At 51.1% G+C, this 24,297-nt stretch overlaps 2 protein-coding genes across 2 annotated transcripts; one reads left to right on the top strand and one right to left on the bottom strand.

The window, feature by feature from the left end:
- Positions 1-4,712: 4,712 nt before the first annotated feature.
- On the top strand, positions 4,713-6,920 carry LOC100900474 (52 kDa repressor of the inhibitor of the protein kinase-like). Its single transcript, XM_018641808.1, has one exon. The coding sequence runs from the start codon at positions 4,713-4,715 to the stop codon at positions 6,918-6,920; it is 2,208 nt and encodes a 735-aa protein (XP_018497324.1).
- A 1,668-nt stretch (positions 6,921-8,588) lies between these two features.
- LOC100907781 (5-hydroxytryptamine receptor 3A) lies at positions 8,589-11,814 on the bottom strand. The gene is made up of 8 exons (XM_003738735.2): positions 11,669-11,814; positions 11,274-11,373; positions 9,919-10,042; positions 9,710-9,816; positions 9,445-9,610; positions 9,184-9,341; positions 8,914-9,083; positions 8,589-8,781 (listed from the first exon to the last, which is right to left on the bottom strand). Exons 1-8 carry the CDS (start codon positions 11,730-11,732, stop codon positions 8,597-8,599), a joined length of 1,074 nt encoding a protein of 357 aa, XP_003738783.2. The 5' UTR covers positions 11,733-11,814; the 3' UTR covers positions 8,589-8,596.
- Positions 11,815-24,297: the final 12,483 nt, after the last annotated feature.

Genomic DNA, 24,297 nt, shown 5'->3' with positions numbered 1-24,297 from the left:
TCCGGGTAGACGAGCAAGCGATTCCTCAAGACGAGCTCGATTCCCAGCCAAATCTTTTCCCCGAGCTAGTCTTGTTCACTCATACGAAATTACCTACCTCTATGTCCGAATGAAGTGACATACTGCCACTAGCTCACGAGCTCAGAACTAGAAATGGGAGCGCTAATGAAAACTAATGACCTCGATAGTGGACCGTTTCCTCTGGCCATTTTTCCCGGCATGAGAGTTTCGCACTGCAAAGAACACGACCCCCTCACCTGCGCCTGAGCTCACACGTTTCCTCAAAATACCCAAAGAGCAACGAGGACCGCGCGTATCGGAGCTTGACGTCTCCATGGAAATCCTATTCCCCACCATGAGATCCATTTGCGCCATGGGGAGGTAATACTCGCGCTAATTTTTCACAGTGTGAGGATCGGGGCTATGTCCTCGACCATTATACAGAGAAAGAGGGCTTAGAGTTCTGGGAACTTTTTCCTAAATAATCGAAAGCTTTCCACAGGAATGACGAATACTTGACCAGATTCTTCCCCAATTCAGAAAGACCTGGAACTCGAAAGCGTGATTAATCAATCTCTCGGTCGCTCGGAAGTCAAGGACCAGACAGCGCTCGGAAGCGAAGCTCAGATACTCATTTGGGTTCAAGCGGCGAGATTATGGCGCGGACACGTCCCCAATCTCGATTCGGCTGCCATGGTAACCACCTCAAGAGGAAGGTCCTCGGTTCGAATACCGCCTCGAATTTATACTCATGGTCCCCAAATCTGTTAAAGTGAAAGGAGACGAGAAGGACATAAAACTCAGGCAGCAGCTTCCCTTCTCGGTGATCATCCGCTGCGACGGAGGCTGCTGTTACGGAAATCGAGCCTTGAGGCTGAAGCTAAAAATCCATCCAGAAAGCGTTGCGGCTGCGTGTTCGGGGGTCGGTTCTCAGGCCTAAAGGAGAATACCACAAAACTTGGTGGACGAAGCCTCCGAGAGGTTTCGGGAGTCTAGAATCTAGAAAGCAGGCCGTGCATCTGGATCTGGATTCACAGTAGGAAGCTCGGCGTATTTCATACACATGTATCTCGGAGAGGATTCAGTTCTATACCGCTTGGGCCTGAGGAGGCTCAAAATAGGATTGGTGCTAGCAGGCGATGTCTTGAAAGGGGTTCAATTTTTTCTTCAGGAAACTCATCGAAATCCTGGACGACTAGAAAACTTCCGGAAATTCGGACCTCCCAACCGTTGAGCTGTTCTGCCGCTCTTTTCCGGCGTAATGGAACTCTGAATGTTAAGTCCCGAGAAGCTCGAGGCGCAGAGACAGCTAGACTTGATGTGTTTCTCCGAATTTCTGTTTCGATATTCCCGACTTTCTAGTCCAATCCCCAAGACTCCTGATCCGAACGCTATGAGGCCAGTCGAATCTTGATAGGAAGGATTCCCGATGCAGCGGGGGCCGCTTTTTGAATTCTCATCTCCTCCGGATACTTTCTATTTCTCCATTCACATTTCCCGAAACTCCGCTTGCCACACATCATTTGTCCACACTGTCGACTCCGAGCCGACTGTCGACTCGCTGGCGTGAGAGTCCCAGACTATCGAGGACTCTCGCTGGAGCTCCCTCGTACAGCGTCCCGGTTTCCATTTACCAGCTGGACCTCTGCGCTGATCCTCAATCTCGAGCATCCAAATCCAAAATCTCCGGCGACGAAGTCGCTCTCTGATCTCTGATTCCGACCTTCGAGAGAGACCTTTTCAGAGAGGAACGAATATTGCAGCCCAAGGCATCGTGTACCTACTCTGGACTGTCACAACAGGTCGTGTTGCTCAACCCGAGCAGAAGAGCTGCCAGATCGAGAATGGTCACGTCATCGCCTTTCCTCCCGCGCGACTCCCATAGCAAGCAGCCGGAATTCGCCAGACGCTCTCCATCCGAGGGGTCCAAGAACAACTTTATAAATGAATTTATGTTGTGGATTGTGGTTTCTTGTGCGGACGTCCAAAGGACCAAGGTGGTTCGGTTCCTGAGAGACATGCTTGTCGCCGTGTTCTGTCCACATCGCGCGAAACAAAGGCTTCTCGGATCAGTGATGTTTACCTCGTGCAAGCTCAACTCAGGTGAGCAGAGCCCGCGAATCTACGAGCCTCGAATAGAGATTACTGAGGCTAGATGTTCGTCTCGGCATTCAGGTCCTGCGACAAAGACAGTAGCCCTTCCAAGGCTCCCAGAACCCCCGCAAGTTCTGCGAAGAGCTGTCGCGAGGTAATCGCGCGGATTCCAGTCCCGCAGTGACCGGAAAACACGCTTCCCGGCAGGGGGATTGCGCAGCTGTCTAACTTTGACCCTGCCGAAGCAATCCGGGCCACCTCACTCACTCAGATCGGGAGTTCGAAAGTGGCGGAACTCATTCAACCCGACGGTGATGCGATTCGACCGAATCATCGCGATGATCAGGAACGAATGAACGAACAAAAAATTCTGCTCGAGATTCTACTTCACCTCATTTGTGTTTTTGTTTTTGTTTTTCGGAAATCGTCCTCGGACGCGGATGACGAACTCCCATCCAAAGCGTCGCTGAAAGTCAAAGTCCATAGTATGAGGAATTCGGCGGAGTGAAGCCGATGGGGGTTATCCATGGCCGCATGGCGACGTCTGCATCGAAGTAAAGTGAAGCAGAGAGGTCGGACTCTTCCTCGGTTTTTCGAGTTTCAGTCCGTAGACTCCCCGGAGAGTTCTGCATCGGAGGTTTGACAGGAATACGGTGCTTCGAGTCGACGGCGGAATGCGTTTGCAAATTTTACGAGATGAAGTGCGAACAGTTGCCTTCATGGGAGTGTCTGGCCGTAGCAGGAGGAGCAAGACTTCGAGATTCCGGATTCAGCGCAGCTGGCACGGTGCTTGGAGCAAAATATCGATCCACGAACTCTGGTTGCTCGCGTGGGCACCAATATACATAGTGTCGCCATCTTGCTCTCCGGAGGACTACTGGCAGTTTTACCCGCGCCTCAAATTCACTGATGTCCCGGAATCAAGAAGAAAACCGCCCTGATGTTGGGATCAGTTTTGTTCAAGTAGGAAATACAAGGGATCGGTGTCGTGCGAGATACATACGTCAGACGTTTCCCCTGTCTGGGCAAGCGGCGCCGAGCGGAAAAAGGAAAAGGGAGCCCGATGTGTCGAACGCAGAGTCTGCGAATGCTCAACTGCTGAGGATTGACATGTCGAACTCCACGAAAATCCTGGCGACGACGCGACGTGAGAACTCAAGATTTCACTACGGCTGATTTTGACCGCAGTCATACCCAGTTTGGTTGAGCGGCGAAGAGGAGACGTCGACCCTGGGCGAGTCGAGTTTCGCCTGGCGATTATTATCACCCGGAGAAAGATTTCGCCCCACTCTGTCTTTCCATTGCGTACTCGACCTCCACTAGGGCGCTCCGGATCGATTTGTGGTCATGTACGAAGCCAATTATCCATGCCGATCGGAACTACTGTGCCGCGCGGTATTTTTGTGCTGCGAATTATTCCTTCGCTTCGTCAGAACCGCAGATTCGGCTCGAGCGAATAGGGGGAAACGTTCCTAAACTGCCTGGCCTCCGTGGAACGGCAGGGGAACCCCAACCCCCTGGAACCCAGAAGCGCGTAGCTCCCATTGTCCTGGCTCGAATTTCTCTGGCAGTTCCGACCTGGAACGAGACGTCGGGCTGATACGTGTCTCTGTCAGGTCCCAGAGAGAGATGGAGAGAGGGAGATGCTCCGCACGGCAGCGTCGTTTGCATCATCATCAGGATGCGGCTTTGTGTTCATTCGCGAAAGCATCGACACATGATCCAACTTTCGGCCTTGTTCCTTATACCGAAGCAATTACGCTCCAGAGCACAGACCGTTATGAGCAGCCGCCGGCGTTCCCTCGCTCCTCCGTAGCCCATCAACCGCTGTTCTCTTCGCGTTTACACAACCGATACCGCGAGATCCCGCGGACCGAGGCCATCGGAACTACAAACTTTCACTCCCCTTCCAAACACATCATCCGATTAGTCCCCGCCTGGGAGAATCATTGATGTCGTAGACGGGCTGCGAATGAACAATTTCCCTTTTATTTGGACGATGAACAGAGGAAAACAATCCGCCGTCACGTAAGGGCCCAACTCCGATTCCCGGAGCCCCTCCCTCTGGGAAGTCCTCCCAGCGGTATAGATCCAAATCGATTCCGGGCTCGTCCTTCAAAGTTGCAATCGCGTGCAATTTTCTCAGAGATGCGCCGCGCCGTAGCGATCTATGTACGTCTCGGAAGATTTTCCATAAGATCACGCGATTGCGAGATCGATTCATGAGCTCGGCTTCCCTTGTTCAGAAATTATATGGTGTCATCATATAGAGCGTCCACAACCGCGACCTCGTCAGCTGTCTGGAAAGCTGGACGATGCTCGCGGGGCAGTGGCGGATCCAGGGGGGGGGCCAAGGGGGCCATGGCCCCCCCCGAGAGCCTAAGGTATACATACTATATCGGTTGAGAATGGTCTCAATTGACGACCAATTCCGGCAGTCTGCCCCGGAAAGCTTCATATATCCTTTGAATCGATAACTTTCGCGTCCGAGAAGAGCCCCGCAGACTCACACCTATGTGCAACGACGACATCTAAAATTGTGTTTACGTTCAAGACACGCACCTCGCGTTATCTGCGGTCCAAAGCGAAATCAGTGTTCGAATTCATCGTGATGAAAGATGAAGAGACAAGAAAAGCTCACAAATTTCTTCTCCACGGAACCGGGAACTGTGGCCGAGGGAGACCTACAGACGTCCTCGACTCAACAAGACGGAGCGGAATCTCCGCCTATAATTGAAACCTTGGACGAGTGCGATTCGAATGCGTCTCCGGCCGTGAAGAAGCCGCGGTTGGCATTCGATCCCATGGATATTGGCCGCTTCGTTCGGAAGAGTTCCTCTCTACATGCTCCTTTGACGGAGGAGGAGCGGTTCAAAGCGCTGACAGATTGCTGGAAACCCGATGAGCACTATCAGTTCCCGAAAGTTCTGGAGTCGACTCGCACTCGTGCTTTCCAGCATCATTATCTCGTGAAATGGCCGTGGTTAGCCTATAGCGAAATGCATGGCGGAGGGGCTTTCTGCAAATACTGCGTCCTGTTTGCGAGAGAAACGTCGGATCAGAGAGGGCCCAACTTCCTCGGTGTTCTGGTCGCGAAACCTCTCAACAAGTATAAGAAGGCCTTGGATATTCTGAAGAACCATGAGCGTTGCCAATATCATTGCGAGGCTAAAGGAAAAGCTGAGAAATTCCTCGATTGGTACAACGATAAGGTCGGCCACGACCTCAGGAACCGATTGTTAGCCGCACGAGGAGAGCAGGTGAAGAAGAATCGACAAGGATTGGTACCTATAATCAGAACGATTCTTCTCTGCGGGAAGCAAAATATACCACTTCGAGGTCACAGAGATGATGGGTCTCTTAGCGCCGTCGACGGAAATAATAATGACGGCAACTTCAGAGCTCTGTTGCGGTATCGACTCGATGCCGGGGATCGGCTTCTGGAAGAACACCTCAACAGCGCCAAGAAGAACGCGACATACGTTAGTCATACGTTCCAAAACGAGATCATCTCAACGATTGGGAAGATCATACGACGGAGAATTGTCGCCGAGGTCAAGGTCGCCAAGTTCTTCGCCGTGCTAGCTGACGAATCGAGGGACGTGGGGAAGACCGATCAACTGACCGTGTGTCTTCGTTATGTTGGCGGCGAAGATAATCAGCACGTTGTCAAAGAAGTCTTCCTCAAATTTTCTGATGTGGAAGAGAAGACAGGGTCTGGGTTGGCCCGCAGCATACTCGGTGTTCTTCAAGAAGAAGGACTAGACATCCGGAACCTCAGAGGTCAGGGTTATGATGGCTGTAGTGCGATGAGAGGGTCAAACAAGGGTGCGCAAGCCGAGATAAAAGCCGTCGTTCCTCAAGCGCTCTACTTCCATTGTGCGTCTCATTGTTTGAATTTGGCTTTGGTGCACTCCAGCGAGCTCGCCGCGATCCGATTGGTAGCTGGCTCAGTGGCGAATGTATGTGCATTCTTTTCGAACTCTTCAAAACGAACGAGAATTCTACAAGATCAGATCGAACGCTTGAACTCATCGAATTCCAGAAAAAAGAGACTCAAAACATTGTGTATGACGCGTTGGGTGGAGAGCCACCAGGCTTTCATAGCTTTCAAGGAGCTTCTTATACCGATCGTGCAGTCGTTGCTGGAGCTGGAGCAAGAAGTTGGTGAAACCGGAGCTCGCTCCTACGAACTTCTGAGCGCGATTTGTAAATGCCAGTTCGTGACGTCTTTATTCATCATCGAGAGTTTCTCATCTCTTTTTTTGCCCTTGTCCGTGAAACTTCAAGCGAAGGAGCTTGATATTTTCGCGGCACTTGACTTAGTGGACAACGTACTCCTTGTCTTGAGGCGGAGGCGAGAAGCTGCGATCGATGGATTCCAACAAATTTTGGCAGAGGTTACAGAGGTTTGCGACTCCCTCGAAATTGATATCAGAATGCCACGCATATGTGAAAGACAGCTCAACAGGGAGAATCATCCCGCAGATTCAAGTGAAGAGTATTTTCGAGTGACGAGTTACATTCCGTACCTCGACAGCTTGATCGATGGGTTTATCTCACTGTTCGCGGATGCGAGACAGGGCGCCCTGAAGGTCCAGTGTTTGATACCCAAATTTGCAGTGAGAAGCTCTGTCACGGATCTGCATCCAGCGATCGAGTTTTACGAGTCCGATCTAAGCTGTAGTGTTAACGTCGCAAAAGCCGAATTCGAAAGGTGGCGCGCGAAGTGGATGGAAGTCCCGCAAAACGGAGTGCCTGCAAGCGCCATAGATGCACTGAATCACTGCCCCGCAGCTGATTTTCCCAAAATCAATATCCTCTGAGAATACTCGCTACATACCCAGTAACCACCGCTTCCGCAGAACGTACTTTCAGCAGTCTTAGATTGCTGAAGACGTATTTGAGATCTGTGATGGGCGAGGCTCGCCTGAATGGATTAGCCTCGATGAGCATCCTACGGGGCATCGACGTCGATCCCGAGGAGGTCATCGACTCCTTAGCTTCGAATGCGAGGAAGCTAGATTTTGTCTTGTAGCTGAATCGAGCGAAGCTTTGTGCTCGCTTTTTATCACCTGATCGTTGTGCCATATAAGTTAAACTTCATTTCACGTGATTGTAATGCGTGAATCCAGCTTGACTGGATGAATCTAGTTCTAGGGCTGAGTGAAACTTGAACAGTCGAGCCATATGACCGAATAAATGTGCTGCTCGGGAAGCAGTTCATAATATAAACTCCTAAAGTTATATTAAGCTATTAAAGTTTAAATAATATGCTCCCAACTCATCCATCCACGACCAGACGGGGCTTTGGCCCCCCCCGAGAGAAAATCCTGGATCCGCCCCTGTCGCGGGGTCATTGCCCTAAATCTCAACCTTGTTCAGCCCCTTCTCTCTGGAGTTCAGTAAAGTGCTCCGAACGCTCGTGTCGAGATGGAGCTCCCTTTCGAGAGATGGCGGACGACAAAATAATTGCCGAATGATCACAGAATGGACTTGAGAGTGCACCTCGCTTCATGCCTGAATGACAGTTGGAATTACGCCGGTTTCAGGAAGATCGAATCCTTGATGAGAAATGGACTCGCCGATTCGATGGAGATCGATAGAATCAAAACCAGCTAGTTCGAGTATGACTCATTCGATGGAAAACATGATGATGATTATTTTTCTCCGAGAGTATTTGGAATACGTCGTGGACGGCGTGGACCTCCGAAGCAAGCCCTCCCGTTTCCTTGACCCGGCCATTCCTCGGTTGAGGCAATCGAATCGGGCTGCGACGACTCCGGTCACGATACGCGAAGAATATTCATGAGTCTTGGAATAACTTGCGTTCGGCGCTCCGATGAAGCATACTCGGGCTATTTTGCCTCAAAATATCGTCAGTGCAGATCGATGGAACGAGTCGAGACAAATCGAGATCAGGAAGGCTTATCGAATTCTTTATTCACATCCGAGTGCCTCGAAGGAAGATAGAAGATTGCGCTGGGACCATGCGTATCACCTCCCAGCAGGGGCTGCTGACGTTACTGCTGAGCTCGAGAAATTGTGACCGCCTTCCGGCAGGACTTCACTCTTTGATTAAAATCGAAACGATAGATAGATAAGACGCAAGAAATAGCATACTCGATGATCAGGGAGCATAAAGTGGGTCATTCGGCGCGGTAGATCCCTTCAGTGACTTGAACTCAGTTGTCGATCGACTGATCAAGCCAAATGAAGCCACTGTGGATAGTCGTACAGGAAGGCGACTTGAAGCTCTCTCATTGACGGAACTCATCAGTGCCGCGGACAGAGATACATATCTCCCAGCTAAGAGCAGCTAAATCCATTGAGAAGATTGAGGGCGTATCCCCCAGCCTTCTGACATGCCTCGGAATGTCTCTCGATGGACTTCCCGTCCCCGAGACTCAATTATCGAGCTCGCACAACGAGGGGGCGGATCGGACGGAAAAAGAAGTCGAAGAGTCTGAACTCCCTTTTATTTTTCTCGAACTCGCAAGCACTACAGAAGGCTGAGAACACCCGCCAAAATGAGACATATCGCTTTCAAGCCAAAGTTTTCTATCCAGACGAATCGCGACGAGAATTGAGCCAGGGGAGAAGAGAGGCCTTTCTGCTGCTGCGCCCGGAATGTTGCGACTGCCGCGATGCAGCACGTGGTGGTGACCAGACAGCTCGAGAACAGCACTGGGAGAAATAGCGGTATCATTTACGAGGCTAATTCTTCTCTCACACCGAATGCAATAATTGTAGTTGATCCGTACAAAGATTTTTTTGAAATTCCTCTCCCTGCTGAGCATCTAGAGACAATCCACTCACCGATCTTGGGCGTCGATGTCGATCCCTTGACCAAGCTCAAGAGGAAGCCATGCTGTAAGAATGCTGTGACCAATAGCAGAGAAGAAGTGGCGACTCTCGACTCCTCGGGTGAGAAGAGGATCAGGAAGGACAGGATCATCACGCTCCAGAGTGGCAGGTATACCCTCGCTCTGTCGATCGAGGAAGCGATAGAGTTTCTCCGAATCGCTCGAATCAGCTTCAAGATTTTCTCCTGGAGCATATCGAACTAAATCCGCGCCTCCGACTCACCCGTAGAGATGGGGTCTGCGTCTTAGCTGGAAGTCGACGACTATCTCCGAAAAATTCCCTTGGCCTGGATAAAAAGCGCTTTGGACTTTGCTTCTCTCGTCGATCTTCCATTCGGAATTCGGCTCTGAGCCGGTCACCATGACATCGTAGACTATTTCCTGGAAGTGAGTCGACTGTCTCTAGTCTAATGACGTATGAATCGAGAGCGGATTCGTCGAATGATCGACAGAATTTCCGATGCTTGTTTTCATGTTCACTGACATCGATATGATAGTACGGTGAGTAAGCTGTCAAGACACATTCATGGACATCGCTCGGGAAGTCCCACATGTCGAAAGTGCACGGGAGAGCCACCTGGTACGCATCGCAGGAAATGATGTTGCCACTGTGTTCCAAATACGAGGGATAAGCGAAGAGACGCTTCCTCCTGTGAAAGACCGTTTCGAAGAAGAAAGGCTCAGTGTGTAGGAAATATTGATTCGATTCCCACATGAAATTTCTCGAAAATTCACGGAAAATCACTGACTGAGCCGAGTAATATGAATAGGGTCTCCAGGTAGTGTATGAGGTAATGAGCAAGTCTTCAACGTGCGCGTCCTCAACCTCCCACTCGAGTCTGGAGTCCTTCCAGTTCTAGGGGCGGGAAACTTTGTAATAGTCATTTTGTGGTTAACTTCCGAAATAGGCGAAATCCATTATTCTCAACCATGTAGGTAATTCCCAGGGGCAGCTTACATCACAGTCCGTTATCGTGAACCACACGAGGTGCTTTTCGGGATCGATCAAAAACTCGTCTTCGAAGCTGAGAAACTTCGTGATGTGGAGTGTCTTCTTCGTTGCATCGAAGGGCGGCACCAAACTGGAAGTAAAGTTAATTTCACGTGGATGCCGCGTTGGCTCAAGTCGATATTCACTGGCGTAATTCGATGACGAATCGTAGCGTCGGACCAGAACTTCTGCCCGAGTACATTTCGATGATCCGAAACCATAAACCTAACTCCGCACCGAAATCTCGCTGCGTTGCCCAGCAATATCCGATCCGCGACCAAGATAGTGGCGTCATAACAGCGACGCCATCGCTCTTCGTCTTTCGGTCTCGGCTTTGTTCCCGCGCCTCTGCTCTTCATTTCTACATTTCTCAAATCAAATGATCTGATGCCCCGGTTCTTGATCGGAGCCTGAATGACTCGATCTCCAGCAGAGAATACGTCAATGTAATAATGGGATGAGAAAATTCACGCAGTACGTCCGCTAGGCGTTGGCGATTTCCCGTGGGACGTTGCGTAGCCCGATGCAGGAGGAGGCCCGGTATTCAAGGGAGGAGTTTGGCTCCCAAATCATGCTGTCTCGATTCAGCATCGAGAAAATGACGAGAGAGCCATACCGAAAGGCCGGAGCTGTACGCGAGCGCGGTCACGAGAGCGCTGCTTCTTAGGAACCATCAAACACATCAGACGGGATCTCGTATGTCTTCCGGCCGAATCCGTACCGATCCCATCTCGTTCATTCTGATCGGTAAGACGGTATCGAGATGAGCCCTTCACGTTAGTTCCCTGTTCGAACGGTGGAACTAAACTGGGAAAGTAAGAAGATTAAGGCCTGATCGACCCTCTCTTTGAAATAACACTTTCGTGTACGCATCCCTGCCGAACGAACCTTCGTGAGGAGTCTCCAACACTTTCTATTTACGGCGCATGCGGACAATGAAGCCGAGTGAGTGAATGAAAACTTTCATAATGATCCGCTTGAGAGAACTCCGAACCAGGCACCTGAACTGAGTCTCTACATATCTTATTAATATTCACTGCAGAAGCTTCCACTGAAAACTGGGCAATTCTGAGATTGACGAAAATTGCAGCGGAACCCGCAGCAACACGAGCGCTTGAACCAGGAGAGACGTCTGTATGCCAGAAGCTTCTCTTCGATCGCCAGCGTATGCTCCCGAATAGAATTTTTTGCACCCCACTCAATCAGCTGGGACCGATTTTGATTTTTTTCTAGGCCCTAATGAAGGTAGCAGATGCATACGATTGTGCTCGGAGCAGGCGTGGAGCACGCACGGTATCGTTGGGGAGCGAAATAAAACTCACCTGGAATACTCCTTGGATGTTCTGAGCTTTCGTTTGAAAGCGATGATTTCACCCGCGAGAGTGGCATTTTTGTTCATCAGTTCCGCCTTCGCTGAGTTTTCTATAATTATTCTCCTCTTACACGCTGCATTGAAGACACTCGGCGCAATGATTGAGCGAGAGATGAAAAACAGGTACGTCTCGACAATTTTCAAAGGTGGAGGAAATCTATGTTCATACGTATGCCTAAACAAAATGGGATATGACGCGAATTTCCATTTGTTCTTTCGATCTTGTCGAAAAAGAGCGACCGGGGAGTTTCGGTCCCGGAAACGAACTCATGGGCGCATTCCCGGACTAGCATTTATGAATATCCCACAGCTATCCATGCGCAATAATGCTCGGGTTTTACATACCGGGGAGCTTCGCTCGCAGGAGAAGGACAAGGAATATACATTCTAAGAGCACTACTACACGCATGATAAGGAAGCGATACCGCTAGCTTCAGATCGTTCGGTCGTTGAGAAAGCACTCTGCAGTCTCGACGGAAGAGGTGTTCACCTGATACTCGTCGAGACGAGCAAACGCCTCCGCCACGAGAGGCGCGTCGTTCGGAAGTAACCTCCCGAATTTTCCCTGTGCGTCGAGGGAATGCACGAGAGCTACAGACTATTTTGGGTTCCTCGGATCTCTCGAATCCGAAACCACTTGCGTGGTGTTTTCTGATGCTCCGTTTCGGTCTCTCGAGTGCGCTTCCATTCAGGGTTCGCAGTTTGTGTCTCGTAGGTCCGAGAGTCCGGGTCAAGGTTCTGCGAGGCTTTTAGCGAGAGACAGATCTGCCCTCAGAATCGAGTTTCCTCAATGAGTGCACCGCGACGACCTACGAGAAGATTCACAGCCACGTGGGACAAGAGTCCCCTCCGCTAAAAGGATCGAGTGCGGGACGGATGCGGACAGCGCTTGACGATACTGGAAAAAAAGCGACTTAAGTGCACTATTTCATTAGATATCCGCTCCATCGCTAGTCATTTCTCCCTTCGGTATGCTCACGTGAATACACGGTAAAGCGTGCCTGCCTCGAGTGTCGTGTGCATTGTCCCTGATACACCGAGCTCCATGCCTGCCAGCCCACCAGCAATGGCGTTCTCAAGGACGCGGTGCGAAAGAACATGATCGTCCGGAAATGAAATATTGACCCCGAAAGGAGATGCAGGGATCCCAGATGCCAAATAGAAGAACATACTGCGTGGAAGGAGACCGAGTTTTTCAAGACCCCCAACCTGTAGGGCAAGGGGAACACTAGACCTGTGTCGAGTTCATCGCGCCAGTCTCGGTCCCCCTACGAGAATGACGCAGGTTTGCGCCGCGGGGTAGAGTGGCAGCTACAGGTGCACGCCCTTGGTGCAAACGACGTCGACGTTAGGCGCGACGTTTTCCCGTGCATCCCCGCGATGCGCGGATCAAATCTCGATTCCCAAGCGAGTTAGGCCTATTTGAGGTATGACTAATAAGACCCCAGGACCGCCAGGCCTGGTGGGATTCAAGGTTAAATATGGGAGCCGCCTTCAACGAACTTCCCGGCAGAGGACACAGCTATGATTCGGTTCGCTCAAGCAGAGCTGTACCATTACGCTATTCAACTAATTCTTCGTCGTTGGCGTCGCACGTTTCTTACGCATTCGCTGCGCGGGTTCGAGGTTCCGCTTTTTTCAAAGGTAATCGCGGAATCGTAACCCAAGATCCAACTCGCTCCATGTTCATTTACTCGGGATCGTCGGGAATAGCCGGCAGATCGGACAAGTTTCTCGCTGCTCCAACGCATCTTTGTACGACATGAGGGCCAGCCCCAAGCATGTAGAAGAGGCAATAGACCCGAAGCTCCGCTAAGGAAAAGGGAAGTCGGAGGTTTCCGAACCTAGGGTCTGCCAAGAGTCCCCCGAGGTCGACAAGTGTTGTGTGGAGCCGCTCGACTTTCGCTCAAACTCCGCTTCCATGTCTCACCGTCTGGTGAGATCAACGGTGCAACGACCGTCAAGGACGCCCGAAATGGATTCCTTCCTTGCGCCGGGACAAGCCTGATTCGATTATTCTCTCATTATACATAGATACCCCGCCAGACTACCGACTCCCGCCAGTTTTCTGCGATCGTTCAAGCCAGACATTCTCGGACATTTTGTCAGATGGACGTCCACTGAAAAACGCAATTTCCGCAGGGAAGAGTCTTCCCCGGTGGGCTCTCCGGTGCATTCGGGAATATGGACGCCTGGAGCAACGCGCACGGTGTGACGTTCCCGCATGCTGCGGCGAAAAGATGTCTAGGTGTGGTCTGAGGTTGTCATGCTCTATCGAGATAGTTCGTATAAAGTTCGTATCTGTTGATCCCGAAGCGCTGATTCGAGCTCCCGAGCTCGACCGGTTCGCCGGCGTCCGTGTACTTTTCTCCGAACCTCCGCGACCCCGAAGATCTCATAGGTCGTGATTGAGGGTGGTTTCCCCGATTCATCAGGGATTCGATCTCTCTTTGGATCTTCTCGAAACGCGTAAGGCGGCGTTGAAACACCCAGACAGTCCGGAGGCTTTGCATGGTGCTGCTTGCGTGGAATCTCGTTGATTCGTATCGTTCTCACAGACAAACAATGAAACCGGTCAGAGCCGGTGAAGAATTCTTCCATGACGTTATAATCCAGCGTTTCAGTTCATAATCGCACAGAAATGATCCAACCAACAATGGCCACGTGACCAAAGATTACCGGACGCGATGGCGAGATCCGACGGCTTTCCGTGATGCCTTAATCGTGAATTCCACCGATTCGAAGTTTGGTGCTTAGCGGTAGGCTTGGTCTACTGCTTCCGATGTGTTCTACGATGTGTGTTTTTGTTTAGACGAGCGGTGGCGGCGCGGCGCAAGCATGACGCCGACCAAGGTTGAGCCCCGTTGACTTTCGGTTTCATGCTTTGGAGCCGGCTCCATGACCTACCGAGATTCCGTCACCGAGGGCATTGACCAAAAGTGGAGCGTGCTTTCAGTGGCCCTCAAGCGTGGCTCAGTGAAGGAGGCTTCATCTCTGAGAGTTCGACCGGAAAGGAGCAACTGATGAGAAGCGCTCTTCTAGGATTTCTCCGAAGATCATGCTAGCAATCCCTAAGAAAATACCGACGACTTGCCTACGCTGACGCGAAAGATCGTACTCCTCAAACTGAGCGACCGAGAGCTGCGCCGCGCCGGCTCGGATCCGGAAATTGAATCCCGAGTAAATGTGTCCATGATCCGACTGCGATTCTGAGGGGAGTTTCATCCCGGATTTTTGAGCGGGCTGCGGCGAGAATCTCCGGCGCACAGTGGGGCCAAATCGAATTTTAGGTGGACAAAAGTCCATGAAAATCGATCCCGGATTTTGATCGGTTATGGGTCTGGAAATGTTCGTAAGACTTCGAAAGTCGCGGGGGAACTATGATTACAACATTTTTCGCACCCCCCAGCCACCCTGGCACCTGCCAGAAAAAAATTGATTTTTTTTTATTTTACGACAATTTTGATGAATTTCTTCCCCTAATCGGTGATTTTCGGAAATGAACATACTTCGCGCCCTCGCATTGGGGGAAAATCATTTTCTGCGCCTAGTTCCCATCCTGATCTCGCAATCCCACATGATTCCGATCCAGTCAGCCGATTCTGGACTTGCTGGGAAGACTTTTTCGCCGAGACGAAAAAGTTCGGAAATTCGTTAAATTCTCGATGTTAGAAATGCTGTGTCCCCACGTGTCCCCCCTCTGTTCTTTCTTTTTTGGGGGAGTTTCGGACCTCTACTGGCCGCAGAAAAAAAATTGAGGCGCGAAGTCCAGCGGTTCTCGAATACTGTCCAGCCAAAGTTGGGATCCGATGTCGTGGATCGGGACCATTCTCATGTAGTTTTTCGAATCCAAATCAGCACCAAGAGATTGACGTCCATATGTCGAAAGCGATTGACGTTTTTTCCGTTCCGAGACGTAGGCGTCGCGTCTTGGCGCGGCGTTGACTCGTTCCCAGAGTTGAGTGAAGAGCGACAATGTTTTCCAACTGCTGGTGCTGATTCGGATTCGAAAAACTACATGAGAATGGTCCCGATCCACGAGATCAGATCCCAACTTTGGCTGGACAGTATTCGAGAACCGCTGGGTTTCGCGCCCCAATTTTTTTCCTGCGTCCAGAAGAGGTCCGAAACTCCCCAAAAGAAAAAAATCAGAGGGGGGACACGTGGGGACACCGCATTTCTGACATCGAGAATTTAACGAATTTCCGAACTTTTTCGTCTCGGCGAAAAAGTCTTCCCAGCAAGTCCAGAATCGGCTGACTCGACCGGAATCATGTGGGATTGCGAGATCAGGATGGGAACTGAGCGCAGAAAATAATTTCCCCCCAATGCGAGGGCACGAAGTATGTTCATTTCCGAGCATCACCGATTGGGGGGAGGAATTCATGAAAATCGTCGTAAAAATAAAAAAATCAATTTTATTCTCGCAGGTGCCAGGGTGGCTGGGGGATGCGGAAAATGCGGTAATCATGGTTCCCCCGCGGCTTTCAGAGTCTTACGAACATCTTCAAACCCATAACCGATCAAAATTCCGGGATCGATTTCCATGGACTTTTGTCCACCTAAAATTCGATTTGGCCCCACTGTGCGGCGGGAGAGCTCAATGCGGACCTCTGGGCAGATCGGCGCTGACCGCGGGGAGCGATGAAAGAGACGCGACATTCCGCGATATTCCATGACTGCACCGCTCATTAACATGACCCGTGGCACCGTTGCTGGCTCCGGAGGGATCTCCGGCAGTTGCTTCCACGGTAATTCAAACGATTTGTACGACATTCGGGAATCGCTCTCCCGCTTGAAGGTACGGCGAGCCCCATAGAGGCAAAGCGATGACTCGAATCGTCAGTCACGCTCAGAGTCCACGAATCTCGAGGTACAGCTGAAGTCCATTTATGAACGTCTCAGAGTTGAGGGTATCGAGATTTAATCCATGAGGTTTCCTTCATACTCGCCATTGATATTCGGGACGCTCATTCATCCTAGGAGGACTCACAAATCCCCGAATATCGACGACCGGTGGTTCCGGGGACTCCGAGTTGAGAGTGCAATGTTCACCATCATTCCGAAGCTCATTGCTCGCACAAGACATAGAGCGATGCGGGGATTGCTTACCGATTCTCTATCCCGGCTTCGGCTCGGGAGATAGTTCTCAAATAGAGATTCCTTCGCCGCTTTTCACATCGAGCGTGAAATTCCGGTGGATCATCCCAGTCATTGCACCAGCCTCAGGAACCAGCCCGATCTCACCTCCAGCCGGAGTGAGCAGCGAAGGATCGTAGAATCGAGAGACACATCAGATCCGAATTCTCTCGTGGTGACCAGTAGCTGCTCCCCTGGTTCCATAACATGCTTCATGAGTCATGAGACATTAGAACCAACTTCTGCTCGCCTCAACGCTGAACCTTGGGGGGTTCCGGGCTCTCGGCTCGTGAGGCGGCCCTGAATGTAACAGACATCTCGGCGACTTCTAATCATGTCGCTGCGTTAGAATCTCACCGAGTCGTGACGTGATCACAAACGAATAATGAAGCCGGACAGACCCGGCCGAGAATTCTTCCATGACGCAATAATCCTACTTTACTCTTCTTAATCGAAGCGCTCAGAAACGATTCGGACGGTCGGTGCACGCCACCGTTCTACCGACTGCGATGACGAGATTTAACGGCTCTCCGTAAGCGCTCCCTCGCAATTCCTGCCGATTCAATGCCGATAGCTTAGCGGGACGCTTGGTCAACTGCCCCCGATCTGGTCTGATTCTATGACCGACTTCATTTTCTGGCAGCTCCGAAGGGAGAAGCCACACCAATTGCATTCCAAGATACTCTCCAAAGGAATCCGCGAAGCGACGCAGGAGGATTCGATAAGCATCAACTCCGGCATTGATGGCTCATCATCAGATGTTTGCAGCTCTCTAACCCTCAGGAGTGCACGTGGATCGGTAAGTTACGCGGCCGCGGGGGTAGATTTCCGTCTGATGATTTCAGGAGCTGAAAATCGTAGAAACTGCGACTCAAGCTCGGACAGCGTGTCGGAATTTAATTTTCTTCTCGACGCAAGTAGGTTCCAAGAATCGGGGATAGCGGAGCTCGAGAACGATCCAAGTGTCCAATCGAATTTACTCGAGTGGGCAAGTTAATAACTTCCGAGAATGAGCCGTAGCGGCTCCAACGTTCAAAACTCAATCAAGTTACTGACTGCGACAGACACGAGGGTCCCCACGAGAGCGTTAGCCCGAAAATCTTGAGATCGGCGACTAACACTGAGAATTTTAACTACAATGAATTGGTCCGACATTCTTAAATAAGAGAAGTAAGAACCCACGTGAAGTTGGGTATCGCTCGCGGAATCCAGTCTGCGTGCGATCGGAATTCTGTTCTGGTAAATCTTTTTCCTGTCCGAGAGTCACCGTGGCACGGAGAGCGATGCAATTTCATTCAGCTGTAAATAGCTCTTTTTCGTGAAGTTTTGGAAGGATCCCCGGTCTCGACTCCGCAGAGAATACGCATGTATGTAGTATGTACATATCGGGGAAAAGTAGAAGAGAACCCGGCTGCTCAGCGCCGCAAAACTTTCTATCGATATTTGTGGACCGAAGGATATGTGCGCAGCTGCCTCAGGATTTCAAGCCCAGCCGGTCGATTGTCTGGCGAATTTCCGCATTGATGACAAGCTGAAAGATCCGGAGAGTATTTTCGGGACATCGGCTGAAAGCGGGAGGAAGACACACTCAGACGAGCGAAATAGACCAATGTTCAAGCCGCTTGGCTGTTGTCGACTCGACTGCGTGAATACATGGACGAGCTCTCTCGAGGAGTTATTCTTCTAATTTTGAGAAATGAGAAGTAATTTGACGACCTTGATTTCCAATCCCAGTGTTCACCGTTCCCGAACGTCAGTTCCGTGACTGAGAAGCTTCTGGAATGACTGACTCCACTTTCGGGGAAAGTCGAACGCGATTCGACGTCTCGTTACATTAGAGTAAACATGAAATCCAGCCATTTTAGAACGCATTGACGAAACTTCCATTATTCGAAATCATATCTTGATCACTTGGATCGTCACCTAAGACGAAGTGATGCAAAACAAGTAATCACTGAAATCGAACGCGAACACCCCTCGAACAAACAAGGCACATATGCCCACACAAGCAGCAACAAGACAATCACGCGAATGGGCGACGCTTATGCAATTCTCCGGAGTCACTCGGGTGGTCCGTGCGTCCATCCGATCGTGGTGACGGTGTGTCAAAGCATTTGAACAAAATGAAGTAAAGCTAGAAGCTTCGACGACCAATCGGAAGTTTTGAGCGCTAGCGACGCCTGAGCATTGATTAATGGTCCGATTCGCTCTTTCCGTGTAGCCCAGAGCCCAGACCAGCTTTCCGACTCTTCCCGATAAAAATTTTCGACGTTCACGCGCACTCGTCGGAAAGAGAAATCTCATATCCAAATTTCGGAAACCGTAAATTTCAAGAGATGGAAACTCCGTTGGCTGAATTGAATATATTGATATCCCCCGATTAGTTGCAAGGCTTCGATAGATTGTCAGAGCCAATATCTGCCAATGTCCGCTTTTCACCACAAAACCGGATCTATAGGGTGTCCTGTCCCTTCCTATGTCGGTACATTGATTTTTCTTGGAGCGGCCGGTATCCGCACCGAACCATGTGCTCTGAAAGCGTATTGCTGCTTGCAGCCATCAACTTGATCACTCATTCTACGCCGGTCGCCGTATAAGTTAGTTTATTTCTCACGGTCCTCCATCCCGGCGGCGTCCGCCCGTCGCCGCTGCTCAAAGACTTGGTTCATTTCCCGCAGTGGTTGTTGTTGTCACCGCAGCGGCGGCGCAGCAACAGCGGGATTACATAAAGCCGTTATCGAAAAATTCGAATAGTCGTCAGATTGCGGTAGTTGTCGCTGTTCCTTTAGCTTGGGTCGTCGTTGATGATGATAATAATTATGATGATGAAGGAAATATCGAGTCGAAGTTCAAGATGGCGGAGGAACACAGCAGCGTGCATCGACGGAATTCACGCTTGCGTGGTTTTTATTTTCCATTTGGTTCCAGCAAGAACAGCGCCGGGAGCGGGAATCCGAGGAAAATTCACCATTTCACAATTGAATCCTCAACGGGTGAAGTCTTCCAAATGACGGTATCTATATGAGAGCCATCGGAGCCCGGAGAGAATTAATTGGACCTTCCTTTTTTTCGTTCTCGTTTCTTTCCTTTTTCCACCCAAGCTCTTATATCAGGGAGAGGCCCCAAGCAGCCCGCCAAGTCCTCCCGGCAGGCAACTCTCGTCTTTGAGGACCCACACCCCGCTAGGGTCGAAAGCCCCCGCTCGGTCGCTCTCAGGACGGATCTCGTGGTTTTTGAACAGGATCGCGATTTTACCAGAAGGCACCCCTGCATTCGACGCGTTTTCGTAGCTTTCGGCGCCCATTACGCCACCGACAGGGGCGCGAGAAATCAGGCGAGGAGGAAGTTAGCATTATATAAAGCCAATGCTGAACGGTTAAACCAGTTAAACAGAACATTAAGAAGCGTTCAAAATGAGAACTTTCTTCGCACTCACATTCGTTGCCCTCGTCGCTCTTACCCTCGCACAGGATTTCGGCGGAGCCTTCGATGGAGCGTCGGCTGGAGGTTTCGATGCCTCATCATTTGGAGATGCCGCCGGTCTTTCAGCAGCGGGAGCTGGTGGTGATTTCTCTGGCTTCTCTGCCGGTGGAGCCGGTTTCGACGGAGCCGATTCTTTCGATACATCTGGGTTCTCCGGTTCGAGCTTTGACGGAGCCGACGGATTCTCCGACGGAGCTTCATTCTAGATGGCGAACTTTGAGTCCATCAATCTCTGCGAACGAAGGACAAAATGTACCAAAGGAACCAAGGAAGTCTTGCAGCCTATCCCGCAACACTTCTGACGTCAGAAACTTGTAAATTGTCTGCTTGTAAATAGAACCGTAGATCGAGATCGTCATGGATGTCTATGGCGAAACTTGGGCTTATTCTGTGAATACGTCTTCCGGAATTGAACTCAAATAAACTCGATAAACACTGTAAGTTCGGTCAATAAATCTGTTTTCTGAGAGCGAAACTCTTCTCCCACCGCTCGAGCTCCCCTTGATCTTGAGTTCGTTGTGTACTCCGTCAGTCAAGGGATCAGGTCAGCCGATATCGGAGCGATACCTCTAATTCTGGCTTCTGTAATTAATGGATCGCTGGGCTATTCAGGCGGGATGAGCATATTCCGGGACCGCCTCCCGCAATAAGTCGTGTGGCTTGTGGTCGCAGTAGCAGGATTATGATGCCAGCGGAGGAGGTACCGATCCTCGCTCATTCCTGATGAATTCGGAAAGGTCGATTATATGCCAGAGAGAGAGAGATAGCGGGCAAGGGGGAAGGTTCTGCATTCTTCCGGAGAGTCCGCTTTCGACATCATATCATCTTCCCTCTCCGGTGATCGGTCCAGAGGTGCGCGAGCAAACAGAAATCGAATATTTTTCTGTGGCTCGGGTCAGAGGTCAGTAGGGTGCGATTTGAGGCTGCGAGTGTGAAACTCCGGTGAAATCGCAGACCGAATATGTATATTGATGCATCTTCCGGCCAGGAACTTGACATCTGGAGGAGCTTCCAGCTGAACAATGGTTCAAACTCCTAGAATTTCACCCCATAGGAGGAGAACTCCGCTCTATACTGCTTTGGGGCCGGGCTAGCAGCTAGTGTCCGGGAATTCCACTTTCGCGTGGGCTTGTGAGGAGCGGAACCTCATCTTCACCATTAGGAATCGCGAGGCAACATATGGACGGCCCATACCTGGTGCCAGCACTCTCTTGCCATAACGACACGACATTCGTGCTGCACGTATCGATCCGCAGGATGAAAGCGAAGTTTCGTTCGATAGAAGTCCCCGTCATTTGTCTGGAAGAGAAGCATTGCGATATTCTGACGTCTGCCGACGGTGGTATGCTCCATTTTTCACAGAAGGAATCTCGTGTGCTCTCCATGAAGAAAAGCGTCGCGGCGTTATTGGAGCCACTTCTCCGGAAAGGAATCGCTTGCTTCCCGTAGACCCGCTCTCCGGATCGAGGGGGTCTAAGATCACAACCGAGACACTGCCACGGGGAAATTCGGGAAAGACCTCCTGGAGGAGGGGGTGTAGATTTCGCTTCTATCGATGTTTCTCATCGAGACGCTTTGGGCCGTCTTCTGTGGGTGACCTGCCCGGGATGAACGACCAAAAACCTACGTCGGAACGACGATCTAGACTCTCTCGAGTTAGCCGATTATCGGGAAGACGGAATGATTCCGGGATGATTTTTCCCCATTCGATCGCAGGAGGCGCGCGATCTTCGCTCGCACCAGGGAAGGGAACTAAGTCCCGCGCTCAACGACGCGCTCCGACTGTTGCATCTCCCTCCCTAGCTCTCACGATGATAAACCGTCTCTCCTCGAACGGAGCGTCCCCTGCCCGTCAGGAAACCCCCAGAACAGCTTTCCGAATCGACTCCGATCTCCCTTTCTCTTTTGGCTCGTGGATCGACTCGTCCCTTTCTCGATTCCTCCCTCGCTAGTGCGTGAATGCTGCATGCGTGACCAGCCCTCACGAGGCTCGTTTTCCTCGAGCGTTCCTTCAGTTGCCATGCATGACAGATAAACGTTCCCGGGTGAATCGGGTTTCCGAGCCGACGTAAGCCGAAGAGGCTGATTTCTGTGGGCGTTCACCAGCAGGAAAGCTGACTGAAGATAAGACGTTCGGTCGTTGTGGTTCCGACCATTGTCCTGGTCACGTCGAGTTCACGGAGAGGATGCGATTTTTGCACCACTCGATCAGACGCGACGCGGAAATCACTTGAGGAAGCTCTCGTCTCGGAGAAGCATCGGTTCGGATCGATTGAAGCCCACTGGCGAGGTTTCTTCTCTTTGTGCGACAGCAAGGCTTGACTCAACTTCAAAATAACCTATGGACACGAAGGATTAGGCCGCAGCAGCGCTGCAGTCATCATCGATCTCCGGTCGATAGCAGTAGATTGGGAAGGGACTCGTCGTCGACAGAAACCGCACTTCGCTACGTTCATCAGTCGTTCTCGCAACGCGCTCGGATGTGGAACTCGATTCGGAGAGTTAAAAGTGCCAAGGCAGATTTCGCAGTCACCGTAGTCGTCGCCTGCAAGTCGACCAAGGTCGACGATGACCTCGACGCCACACCTTAAACATCAGAGGAGACAGTATGGCAGTGGCTGTCGCAGAAAACCCGATTCGATCCAGAAACCCGGCGCCGCGCTGGGCCCGATCCTGTTCTCCTACCAGGGCCCATCCCAGAAACGATTACACGAGATGCTACAGAAACGCCAGCGTAGAAAACAGCTGAGACAACAGTCGAAAGTTCAGCGCAGCCTCACTCTATGGTCGGAGCGGGCAACGGACTACGTTGACGAACTTCTCAAAAAACGGAAATCAATTCCCGGTAATTCGACGCCGGCTCAGCGTACCTTCGTGAAATTAAATAGTCCCGCCGATCTGAAACTGCCTCCAACGCCTTTCCGAGCTCAGGTTGCCGTCGGGAAAATGACGGAGGCGTCCCCCGTTCCGGCAGTGAGTCGCAGGCTTGAATTTTTCTCGGTCGAGCATAGAAACAACGAAAGTCGAAAAATGCGGAATTCGCGTCTGGACGTCGGGAAAATATTCACCGACATACGCAAGGTCGCCGATGTCGAGCCCCAGGTACAGCCTCGGCGAATCCCGACCGGGTCAAGCGAGAGTAAGGATTCCAAATCGAAGAACAAACCGACACACTCCGTCGAATTGAAAGGGTGAGTTATCATTTCATCTGCTTTGCGTGTGTGTTGCGAGACAATTCTCGACTCTCTATCTGCGCAGTGGGGCTCGCTCTCCGGGATCATTCGGGAAAGAGGTTGAGAACTCGAAGGGGCTGATCAAGCTCGCAGGGCGAGCTTCCGTCCTTTTCTCTGAGGAGAAAACGTGGCAGAAGCAGGAAGAAATTGTTTCTCATTGTATTCACAACACCATTGCGCCACTGCTGTCGTTGAACCGAATAGGCGGGACTCTTCTCTGCCGACTTAGATGGACGTCTTCATGTGCGCTCCGAACGATAACTCCTTCAATGCAATCGATCGGGAGGCATAGCGAATTCCCAGAGATCAGACTTGTGAGAAGTCACAGCTGCGCCGAGAAATCACGAAAGAAATCACCGAAATCTTCTGAGGAGGATACTACGAGGTCATTGCTCGATGGCGGAAGTTTTTCCCTCTCGTCCCCGGGAGCTTGTGCGATGCTCATCACTGATTTCCGACCAGAATGATATAGGTCAACTCGAACAGAAGGAAGATAGGGCGCATATGTCCTTGTACATAGATGCGGGCGGCGTATTTTCAGTTCGGGAGCTGTAAACGGAGTTCTCATTATGCTGAAATTGACCAAGGAAGACTTATCGAGAATTGCATGGTTGGGGCACTGTGCGTTTCGTAATGCTTAGAGGGACGAATAGGCAGTTACTCGGCGAGTGTGCCACCAAGGGGCTCGAGACTTTAGTGCAAGCAGAGTAAGCTGTCGTCGGATTTTCCGACATAGAACAAGGGATAATTGCTATCACGCCATGGTCCGGGAGCCGCGTACGAGCACCGCAAAAGGAAGACGTCCACACGACGATGACGTTCTTTCTCAGATCTGACGCCAACCGAGAGACTTCCCGGTAGACATTTGGCGAAAAATTACGATGAGGAAGTGTTCGCTTTTTCGGTTGGGCGGTCAGGCCATCTCGGGCCCGTTCTAGTCGAGTCAAGGTCGGACCGATAGAAATAGACGCTTTTACGGCGTTCGGGGTTCCCACTCAAAACCGTACCACTTCGACAAGTGACTGGATACATACTCCATCATCCCGAGATGAGCCGAAATGAGGCGGAGAACCGGTGGCAGGCTCCGACATCCGACAGCCTCGCCTTCGATCACTAGAG

Source organism: Galendromus occidentalis, unplaced genomic scaffold (genome assembly GCF_000255335.2).
Source record: "Galendromus occidentalis unplaced genomic scaffold, Mocc_1.1 scf7180000076319, whole genome shotgun sequence".
NCBI lineage: Eukaryota > Metazoa > Arthropoda > Arachnida > Mesostigmata > Phytoseiidae > Galendromus > Galendromus occidentalis.
Note: the sequence above shows the minus strand (reverse complement) of the source record. Positions and strands in the feature narration are given on the sequence as shown.

What these genes read in the sequence shown, in the direction of transcription:
- LOC100900474 (XM_018641808.1), top strand. Translation starts at nt 4,713, where the DNA reads ATGAAGAGACAAGAAAAGCTCACAAATTTCTTCTCCACGGAACCGGGA.
- LOC100907781 (XM_003738735.2), bottom strand. Translation starts at nt 11,732, where the DNA reads ATGCGTGTAGTAGTGCTCTTAGAATGTATATTCCTTGTCCTTCTCCTG. An exon ending in CCTGCGAGCGAAGCTCCCCG is followed by an intron (nt 11,374 to 11,668) that starts GTATGTAAAACC and finishes GAATAATTATAG; the next exon opens with AAAACTCAGCGAAGGCGGAA. An exon ending in ACATCCAAGGAGTATTCCAG is followed by an intron (nt 10,043 to 11,273) that starts GTGAGTTTTATT and finishes CTTTACTTCCAG; the next exon opens with TTTGGTGCCGCCCTTCGATG.